Source organism: Astatotilapia calliptera, chromosome 12 (assembly GCF_900246225.1).
Source record: "Astatotilapia calliptera chromosome 12, fAstCal1.2, whole genome shotgun sequence".
In the NCBI taxonomy this organism is placed as follows: Eukaryota; Metazoa; Chordata; class Actinopteri; order Cichliformes; family Cichlidae; genus Astatotilapia; species Astatotilapia calliptera.
Genome location: NC_039313.1, coordinates 41,341 through 52,483, shown reverse-complemented (window position 1 = coordinate 52,483; position 11,143 = coordinate 41,341). Strand labels below are relative to the sequence as shown.

The window sequence follows — 11,143 nt, the reverse complement described above, 5'->3', positions numbered from 1 at the left end:
TGTAAGTGATACAAGTGACTGGTTTTCTTGGCTATACACTGGCTCCTGGTTACAGGTGCTAAAAGGACTACTCATCGGAGTTGGGATATTTTTACTTTTATTTTGTGTTCTTGTAACGTGTATACTGCCATGTCTAAAACTCATGATTAACCGCATAATATTTTCCACTGTTGCTGCATATACAGCCGTGACAAATGAACATGAAGACTTTGTGTGATTAATGACGATGTGACAGAAAATGTACAACAAGATTTTACATACTGATATCTCACCTAAAGATATACTGACAACAGGAGGGAATGTCAATGGAAAATTGTATTTAGTAGTCAGTATAGTCTTTTAGTGATATAAGTTTGAATATGGTAGAATACTGCATGTAATCATTTGTGTTTAGAAGTATATAGTTGGTGGCATATTGAAAGAATGTCTCATCCTAGGAGGTCTGTAACATTCCAGGGTGTTCTGGCGTTCACCCCCACATCCTAGGAGCATGGGAGAGGTCGTACCTTGTCTTATTGTTTTACGGTAGGATTAACGTAGCTATATCTGTCTAAGTGCTTTTTGTTTAGATGAACTGCTGGACTTTATGGGGTCACACACACACACACACACTGAAGTATAAATAAAACCCGGGGCAGTTTCTCAGTGCGAGTCTCAGTTCTGGAGGCTGCCCTTGCTAGCAAGAAATTCTGCATGTTTCTCTTCTCTGATTCTCTACTGAAGAAGTGTTTTAGAATACATCTCTTAACAAAGAGGCACCTTAGTCAGTTATGATGTGAGGTAGATAACTGTTAGAAGTAGTCTGCATCAAGCTTAAGGTTGCTCAAATTCAGTATAATGAGATATGGGATGAAGAAAATAAAGAAAATATGTAAACTAATTAAGTGCATAAGAGGCACTTGACCTGCTTGAAAACCTGTCATCCTAGACGAGACATTGCAGAAATATAGAGCACACCTATACTAACAACTAATAAGCTAAACCCTGTAGACAACAGCTAAAGCTACATAATTGAGAAGCTGAATTAAATATGTGGTCACTGTAAGCTGATGAGCAAGTAATATGTTTGTTTTTTTACAGCAGGAGCTTCATGAGAATTCAAACATGCAGCTGTCTGTGAGCTCAGTTTTTTTCCCCTCACACTTCTGATTTGCCTTGGGCAGCAGCTTTTTTGCATCCTGACACATGTGTGTAAAGTGTTCATGCTATCAGCAACTTGTTTTGTTTTGTTTTGAAAAATAAATAAATTTGTGACCATACTTGTAGATCACAGTGACACATAATGATTAGGCATATGATCTACTAATGCAGATGAAGTTTATTCTAAAATTTAAGGAGAACAAAGAAGAACAGCATCTTCAGTTGTGTCTTGGCTGTTGTTCTCTGTGTAGTGTGCTGAGTTTTGTTTTTTGTTTTTTTGTTTTTTGACGTGTTGCTTGAGAGAGGAGTACTGTGATTTCTGAAGTAGCTCTCACCATGCGACCTTGATGATGATAAGTTCAGAACCAGCTGAGAGCTGGGTTGTCTGCTTTGCTTTAGGTGATAAGTCAGAAAAGTTCAAACTTAGTTTCTTGTCTTGAAGGGAAAAAAAGAAAGAAGGAGGTTTTGTGTTTCTCAGCCAAGAACAACTACGATTTCATTTTCTGTTTTTGAGAAAGGAGAATTTATAATAATAATAATAATAATAATAATAATAATAATAATAATAATAATAAAACAAAGAGTGATGTTTTGTTTAAGTGGTGAAGAAAGCTAATACTGCAAAATACCAACTAGTGTATGATCAGCGAGCAATAAATGAAATCCCTGAAATGATGCTACCAGTAGTAGCAAATCCCCACTCTCTATGCTGAAGCTTTAAAGAAATCAATGATGTCCTGCCTCCTGCCAGCAGCAGAGACAGTTTCTACTCTACGTAATGACATTTTAGTGACTGGCCACACAGAGGAAGGGTGTAAGCAAAATACCATGGCTGTGTTACGTCACTTGGCTGAGTTAAGGCCACAAGGTATCTTTAAATAAACTCTAATTATGAAGTCACATACTTAGAGCACACCCTCTCAGGTGAAGGCAGAAAGCTACTAAACAAAGGAACAGAAGCTATACAAAATGCGCCACAGCCACAAAACTAGGCATTCATAAGATTTCCAGATGGAGAAGTTGATTCGTCATTGTGGCTGAACTGTGACTCTGCAGAAAGCTGGCAACCTCTGTGCACCTGTGGCCATGGACATGATTGGGACATGTGAATTCAATGAGTTGGAGATGGGTAAATGAATACTTTTGACAATATAGAGTATGTATGTGAATAAAGAATGCATGTACATGAGACTGAGATAATTAATTTTGGCCCTTATCCGTCCCTTATTTATTCCAACATTTTTGCACCACTGAGATATAAATTTTACTGTAGGGTCTTTAACTTTCAATATCAGGGCATAAGGACCAGGTGGTTGGTACATAAGAAATAACACAATTTTTTTTCAGTTTTCTAATTAGTATGTGCAAGGCTAAAGGCCTTTAAACACCCAACAGATTGCAGAACTATATCTGAATTTGCCATGTAATGGAATGCATTGTATTTTTGCTGAAAATTCATCATCAAAAAATGCACTGTGAAAAAAAGTTTACGTCAACTGACGATAAGCTGGTCGTGAGCTTTCTAAACAAGAAAAGGAAGAAACAGATTCTGGGTCTATCCAATCCTCTCAAGGCAGCAGCAACAGGGAAAATGTCATGGCTTGATCCACGATCTGAAGCTTTCATATATATTCAGGATGCCAATGGGGCAATTTCAGCTCTTATTGGGACCACATTGACTGAGGTAAAGTATTATTTTACTATTTCCATATCAGTACTAGCGCATGACTTGAGTTAGGAGTGCACTTGTTGCCAGATGGAGGGATCTAATTGGTCGCATCTGTTTATTTGGATCCGAAAAAAATATATCTATACATGTATATATATGTATATGTATACCACGTCAACTGGAAGAGACTTGGTGGACCATCTGCATCTACAGGTCAGTCCTTCGAGGACACCAATATTCACATTTTGGACAAAGAAGACAGATGGTTTGAAAGAGGAGTGAAAGAAGCCCTTTGTGTCCACTGTCTGCCATCTATAATCCAGTTCTGAGATCCTTTCCCAGACGCCTTAATGCCCACTCACATCCCGGGACTTCTGACCTCAGGAAATCACATGATAGGGTGGGGCTAGGTTTCACAATGAGCTCACCGAAAACCTTAGCTGATTGTGAACTACACCCATTTTCACACCTTGGCTCATGTAATTAGGTAGGGGTTCATTAGGGGGTCCATTGTCCCTCTCTGGGGGGCACTCCCACATGGCTTAAATCTGGGACTCTCCAACATTTGACTCTAGAACTGAAGAAGCTTCTCAGATAAGAGGTAAAATGTCTTCAAGCAACTCAAAGAAGTCCAGACACTTTTTTTTCTTTCCAAGCTCCTTAGACTACGATGACCTGGATGACTGAGAACCTTCACAGACAAAACCAACACTAGCTCCTTAGGATGTTTTACCAGTCGGTGGTTGCCGGGGTACTGTTCTATGCTGTGGTGTGCTGGGGGTGCAGCACAGCAAAGAAGGACTCATCCAGGCTGGAAAAACTAAACAAAGGCTAGCTCTGTAGTCGGCATGAAGTTGGACACTCTGGTGACAGTAGCAGAGAAAGGGACATTAAAGAAACTGCTGGACATTATGGACAATGCTGGGCATCCTCTGCACACGGTCGTAAATAATCATAGTAGCCTATTCAGCAACAGGTTGCTTCTCCCAAAGTCAAGAAGCAACAGACTTAAAAACTCCTTTGTCTCACACGCCATCAGACTGCTTAACTCCTCACTGGAGGAGAGAGAGAGAGGAAACGGGGACAAAGGAGGGTTGGGAACAACTGACCTGTAGTGCTTTTTTCCTTGTGCTATATTTGCAATATATTTCTTACATCCGACTGTGCAATAATCATTGTGCAATAGACTCACTCAAATGTGGAATCCACTAGTATTCCTATTTATCTCTATTATATAGTCTGTATTTATATATGTGTATATATGGTATAATTATGCTTACAGTGGGGCAAAAAAGTATTTAGTCAGCCACCGATTGTGCAAGTTCCCCCACTTAAAATAATGACAGAGGTCAGTAATTTGGACCAGAGGTACACTTCAACTGTGAGAGACAGAATGTGAAAAAAAATCCATGAATTCACATGCTAGGATTTGTAAAGAATTTATTCGTAAATCGGGGTGGAAAATAAGTATTTGGTCACCTCAAACAAGGAAAATCTCTGGCTCTCACAGACCTGTAACGTCTTCTGTAAGAAGCTTTTCTGTCCCCCACTCGTTACCTGTATGAATGGCACCTGTTTGAACTCATCATCTGTATAAAAGACACCTGTCCACAGCCTCAAACAGTCAGACTCCAAACTCCGCCATGGCCAAGACCAAGGAGCTTTCGAAGGACACCAGGAAAAGTATTGTAGACCTGCACCAGACTGGGAAGAGTGAATCTACAATAGGCAAGCAGCTTGGTGTGAAAAAATCAACTGTGGGAGCAATCATCAGAAAATGGAAGACATGGGGCTGTTTTTCTGCCAAGGGGACAGGACGACTGATCCGTGTTAAGGACAGAATGAATGGGGCCATGTATCGTGAGATTTTGAGCCAAAACCTCCTTCCATCAGTGAGAACTTTGAAGATGAAACGAGGCTGGGTCTTCCAACATGACAATGATCCAAAACACACCGCCCGGGCAACAAAGGAGTGGCTCCGTAAGAAGCATTTGAAAGTCCTGGAGTGGCCTAGCCAGTCTCCAGACCTCAACCCCATAGAAAATCTGTGGCGGGAGTTGAAAGTCCGTGTTGCTCGGCGACAGCCCCAAAACATCACTGCTCTCGAGAAGATCTGCATGGAGGAATGGGCCAAAATACCAGCTACTGTGTGTGCAAACCTGGTAAAGACCTATAGTAAACGTTTGACCTCTGTTATTGCCAACAAAGGTTATGTTACAAAGTATTGAGTTGTATTTTTGTTATTGACCAAATACTTATTTTCCACCCTGATTTACCAATAAATTCTTTACAAATCCTACCATGTGGATTCATGGATTTTTTTTTCACATTCTGTCTCTCACAGTTGAAGTGTACCTCTGGTGCAAATTACTGACCTCTGTCATCATTTTAGGTGGGGGAACTTGCACAATCGGTGGCTGACTAAATACTTTCTTGCCCCACTGTATATCCTTACTCTCATTCCCCTTTATTGTGTCTGTAACATGCAACTTCTGTCGGTGCTGTGCTACTGGAAACTCAATTTCCCGGAGGAACCCACCCGTGAGATTAATAAAGTTTCATCTAATCTAATATAATAACACTAGTCACTTTTCTCAGAACAGACTCACCAATAAACATACAGCATTAATTGATATGATTGGATGGCCGAAGTATTAATGAAGAGGGCTGTTCTATTCACAACTGTTTACAAAATTACTACAATATTTAAATACATTTGTTTTCAAGGTATTTGGAATGCAATGTTTCATACTAAAGTATTTATAATTATCATTTCCAAACTGCCCTGGTGATAATTAAAATGTTACTCTAAAACAACACACTGACACAGGTGAGCACATCTAATCTATAATCACTTTTAAAGCACATATGAATTGGCATTAGAGATGGGGTTATAGCTATAATACAGCTATTGCACACATATTTTCTCCTGAGAGATTTTATTTTCTATTGCCCAAAAGTTTCCGCAAAGTTGGCAAGTTGTTTTATTTGGTCACTCTGCATTGAGTGACGCCTCCACAACATTTTCTTGGCTTTCAGATCCTTGGGGAAAACAGGTACACAGGGTAGAACAGGTTTTGGGCCTATAAGAACACCGTTCAGTGTCTTGGTACTTCCACTCAAAGGGCAGGAAGAGTTAGAGCTAACCCCAATATCTGGTATGGGAATATGAGGATTCAAACGAGGCAGGTATCCGGGGCGTGTGTGGGCAATGTGATCCAGAAGAAGAGCTCCTGAGCCTCTTCGCTCCAGCCCTGTAGTGGCTCGCCTCTGGGCCGAGCTCTCCAAGGACTCCCTGGATCCCGACAGATTGGAGGCTCTGCTGGTGACCAGCTTGTGTCTTTCCGCTGCCAATCCAGCACCACCACTGCTCTTTGAGGTTCTGTCTCTGCTGCTGAATTGCTGCAACTGAGAGTCAGAACTGTAGTGGGCAATACCAATGTTCCGCCGACGCACCACATTTTGCAGACTGGAAACATTCATCTGTGTAAGACAGTCAGATGAATCTTCATCTGCAGGTCTGGATTCATGGGAAAAGGCAAGACTATCTTGAAGCAAGTTTGGGTGTGAAACAGAATATAATGAACTTGCAGCACTGTCATATGACATCTTTCTGCCAAAGCCTTTTTTCCCACCACCTCCCCTGTTGTCATTTCCTGATAAGATCTCTAATGCTTTCACAAGTCCTTTTGCATCTTTGAAATCAATGCTCTGGTGCCGTGAAATAGCAAGAGGATGTTCTTCGACTCTGAAAGACAGCACCTCCTCCGGAGTAATTTCCACTGGTTCCTCAGTCAGAGAGGACGCCTGACTCTGCTGGAGCAACAGGGAAGGACTTTTGGACCAGGCTTCTGAGTGTAGCTGATGGAAGTTAGGTCGCTTATCCACATCGGGAACACGTAGAGGACTTCGATGTTGCATTGGTGAACCTGGTTGAAATCTGATCAGGCCATGCCCTAAGCCTAAACACTGGGGATCCTTGAGGGCACGAAGGGGGCTGCCAGGTTGAGGAGAGGTTTTTGCTGAAGAGCCCTGAGGAGGCGTTCGTAGCTGGACCTCATATGGCGACATGTAGCAAGATGCTGGTAAGTAATGCAGACTCTCTTCAACTTCAGGAGATGGAGGAACATTAAGGTACTGCTTTGTCACCTGATGGCCAGATGGCAGTTTGTTGGTGGTGATGATGATAACTTCCTTACCCTTGGCTTTACAGGCATCTAAGAGTACACTAAGAATGTCCCTGTTACCAGAATTAACTGCATAAACTAACGCAGATAAACCTCCATGATCCTCCAGGGTTGGATCAGCTCCGCTGTTAAGAAGAAGTGACAGAATTTCAGCTCCCATTTGTTGAAGACATGCATGCATTAGAGCCGTTTTCCCAGTCTTGTCTTGGATGTTTGGATCAGCACCATTTTCAAGAAGATACCTTGTAGTAAAAGTAAAGTAAGGTAAAGTAAAGTAAAGGGTACATTTATTTTATCAATTATCTAGAAGATATTAATGCTCAACAAAAATATATAAAACTTACCGAACCATCTTGTGCTGGGGTACACTCTGTGAATCTGTATAGCATGTCTTGCAGGCTACCATAAGTGGTGTCTCACCATGCTCATTACTCTCATTAATGTAGGCTCCTCCTTCCAGGAGCAGCCGAGTCAGACGTAGCCGGCATAAATATACAGCCTTCAACAGGGAATTGCCATCTGTTCGAACCTCTGTTGACTCATCCATTGTGAGGACCTTTGATGAAACACTGTCACTTCATTGTCTGAAGGTGCACCCAAAACATCCCTGCAACAATGTAAGAAGTTTTTAGGTCTCCATCAAGTGGGCAGCTGTTGGAAGCTTTACACTGTGGGTCCCAAACCATATCTGAGCATCACATTACCTATAGAAACCATTTGTTTGATATAGTGTTTTCTTGTTTGACAGTGCATTCAGATATTCGAAACCAGTCACTCTTTCACTATTTTATATTGCAGCCTTACACTAAAGTTGGCTTTAGTGTGAGGCAAAATTAAGCATTTGCTTAATTTTGGGAAAATTAATTCTCCCTCTCTTACACACACGTTGGGTATTCATATCTTGTGGGGACATCTAATTGACATAATGCTTTCTGTAGCCACTTACCCTACCCTTAACCATGAAAAATGAATGCCTAACCCTTACCCTATACCTAACCATAACCCAATTGTAACCCTGTCACTAAAACCACATTTTGAGTCTCAAAAACGCCTTCAAACTTGTGTGGACCAGGATTTTGGGCGCCATAAGGCCTGTTGGGCCCCACAAGTATAGTAAACTTCCAATTTTTGGGCCCCAAAAAGATATGAATACAGACAGACATAGTATTTATCTTCATAAAAACTATGTTTTTTGGAAGAAACAGGTAGTGCTCAACTTTTCACTCTTACCACAGTGCAAATTGGAGTGCAACAACTTTTTCCATGTATGTTAAAACACTTGTTATGTTAAGCTGCCAGAAGTGCACCTCATCTTTAAACCATGCTGAGGTAGGCTTTAGCCCACTCATGACCCTGAACAGAGAAGGTGCATTGAAACATTGATGGGTGTCTCCATAGCAGTATTTGATTAACAAAATAAATGGCTGTAGAAGAATCACAGCACAGTACGATTGTTACCTGGGAAAGTTCATATCCCACCAAAATACTGCATTGAGTTCAAGCTGAAAGCTGTCTTGTAGATGACCTGCTCCAACAATTACTTATTCTTTCCTAAATGAACCTGTACAGCTCTACATTGTTGTACATTTCATAGAGTTAGAACACTGAATGCCTGTCAGAGATTTATTTTACTGTCTGTGTTTCTTTCTATGGTCTTTCCACCATCTCAGCTCCTGACAGCTTCCTGCCATCCCACCCGGGTTTTTTGTTTTTGCTCTCCCTTATTAACAATGTGGTTTTGCTAAGAATGAAAAACTTTCAGTTTCTGGTAAAAGTGAAAGAAAACTGGAAAAGTCACAGTTACACATGAATTAACATTGCTTTTCTTTCCAGTATTTTATAACTGTGCAGCATTTGCAGAGCAGCAGCAGTTCACACAGAAACAACCTGTTGTCTTTGCACCTCTGTAACAAGCTATTGTTGTCTTGATTTTGACACTGAGACTTAGTATTCTATCCAATAATACTCTGCACATACATCTCCTGATAGATTTCAACATTGTGACAATGAGGAGACATCCTGTCACTCAAAACACAAAGTTAATAACAAATAGAGTCACAGACTTTTTTCTAAAGAAAAATACACAACTCGCCCTCACCACCAAGTGACCGTGTAAGCTTCCAGCTCTGCTTCCATCCACAAAAGAGAGCTAAAAGTATAAAAGTATACAACATACAGTGTACAGTCAATGGAAACTACATTATATAAAAATATTTCTAGCACTTTTAAAGTATCAAGAGTTAAAATACTTGCAATTAGAATGGGCCTTATATATTTTGGTGGTTTCAATTTAATTATTGCTTTCTTTAAAATCGTAATCCTAAACGTTAAACTTTAAAGTTAATGCAGTATTTACTGAGTACTCTGTACTTCAAGTCCATTTCTTTTCCTGATATGACATAGTTTACAGTTTTAGTATCTTGTGCTTATATGTTATGATGTCAACTTTTTACAGGTTGTTTGTATTTTATGTATTGCTTTAAAGACAACTTTTTTTCATTAAACATTATGAAAATATTTGGGAGTATAGAGGTTTGGTCATGTAATAATGAAATCATCTGTATTTAGGCTGGTTCCCTGGTCTCCTGGGAAAATTAAGCTTTAATAAGGGAGAGCAAAAACAAAAAACCCGGGTGGGATGGCAGGAAGCTGTCAGGAGCTGAGATGGTGGAAAGACCATAGAAAGAAACACAGACAGTAAAATAAATCTCTGACAGGCATTCAGTGTTCTAACTCTATGAAATGTACAACAATGTAGAGCTGTACAGGTTCATTTAGGAAAGAATAAGTAATTGTTGGAGCAGGTCATCTATTAATCGGAAGGTTGGAGGTTTGGTCCTGGGCTGCTCCAGTCTACATGCCAAATATCCTTGGGCATGATACTAACGCCAAGTTGCACTCTGATGGATCAATTGGAGCGTGAATGTTAGATAGAAAGCGCTTCCCTGGAAAACGCATAGAAAACAATGCCTGTATGAATGGGTGTGAATCTGTGAATGTTGTATAGAACAGTTTGAGTGCTCAAGGAGAATAATTTTTTTTTTACCAAAATGTTTTTATAAAGAGCAGCAGGTTTTAAACTTTAGCAGCCTTTTCTGCAGGGTGACATTCAAACCCCGATCCGAGGGGGTCAGGCCTGGTCTTCCACCACCACAGACAGAATATCTAATGATAACAGCAGCAGCAGAGAAAATGTCATTCCTCAACACAACACTTCACACAGAAAGGCCAAATAGATACTGAAACATTAGTATAGAAATGGTTTTGTCCAGGACTTACATGTCTCAAAAATATTTTAATAGCTACTTGCACATGTAGCCAAAGAGGAATTCTGTTTAGTTACACACTGACGCAGAAGCGCTTTTGAAAACAGGAGTCAATAGAAATGAAAAGAAATAACAGAAAAAAATGGCTACAAGGACAAACAATCCATTTCATCTCCTGCCAGCCTGCAACATTCTTAATGTTCTGCAATGGTCTGAATTTATTGCCTCTCAGAACAAACTGACAGCTCCTGTTATGCACAGAGTAGAATTTATCACAATTTTAGTGCAGCATCAAGGGTGCTCTGGCATCCTTAAATAGGATTTAACACTAACAATAGAATTTTACTAAGTCTTATCTTACCAAATTGGGCAAATAAAGGAGACATGTAAAGTAGAAATGACTATTTGTTCCCAGCGTGTTAGTGTGTGTAAAACTTACCTGAATGAGTTTCGTTCTTTATTGTGAGAGATGTTCAAACTGCAGTTTAAAGCCAAATGTCAGACTGCAGGCTGAGAGGTAGGTACGGAGACCAGACATTCACACAGGAGTGACTGATGGAAGGAGGGAGTGAAGACTGATATGCGTCAGCTGACAGCAAAAGGCTGGCCAATGACCATGCAGCAGCAAGCATACAACCAGTGATGGCACATCCTTTTGTGAGCATCCACAGTGCAGACAGTGTTGTTTGATAAAACATTTGCGCAGGAAAGACTCGTTTCTTTTAAGCTTCAGGTATTCAGACTGTTGTGTGAAATGACAGTGTGGCCAACGTCACCAGAAAGTTCAAGGCTGCAGACATTTATTTTGGTGAAGATTGCACAGAACAGAAACTTCACAGAACTACTGCCATATTCAGTAGTCAATAACAGAAAAGCACTGA

General features: G+C 40.4%; 1 protein-coding gene across 1 annotated transcript; it reads right to left on the bottom strand.

Moving 5' to 3' along the window:
* Positions 1 to 5,755: 5,755 nt before the first annotated feature.
* ankrd34bb (ankyrin repeat domain 34Bb) lies at positions 5,756 to 10,796 on the bottom strand. The gene is made up of 3 exons (XM_026188310.1): positions 10,702 to 10,796; positions 7,341 to 7,603; positions 5,756 to 7,238 (listed from the first exon to the last, which is right to left on the bottom strand). The coding sequence occupies exons 2-3, from the start codon at positions 7,541 to 7,543 to the stop codon at positions 5,756 to 5,758; spliced, it is 1,686 nt and encodes a 561-aa protein (XP_026044095.1). The 5' UTR covers positions 7,544 to 7,603; positions 10,702 to 10,796.
* Between the last annotated feature and the right edge of the window lie 347 nt (positions 10,797 to 11,143).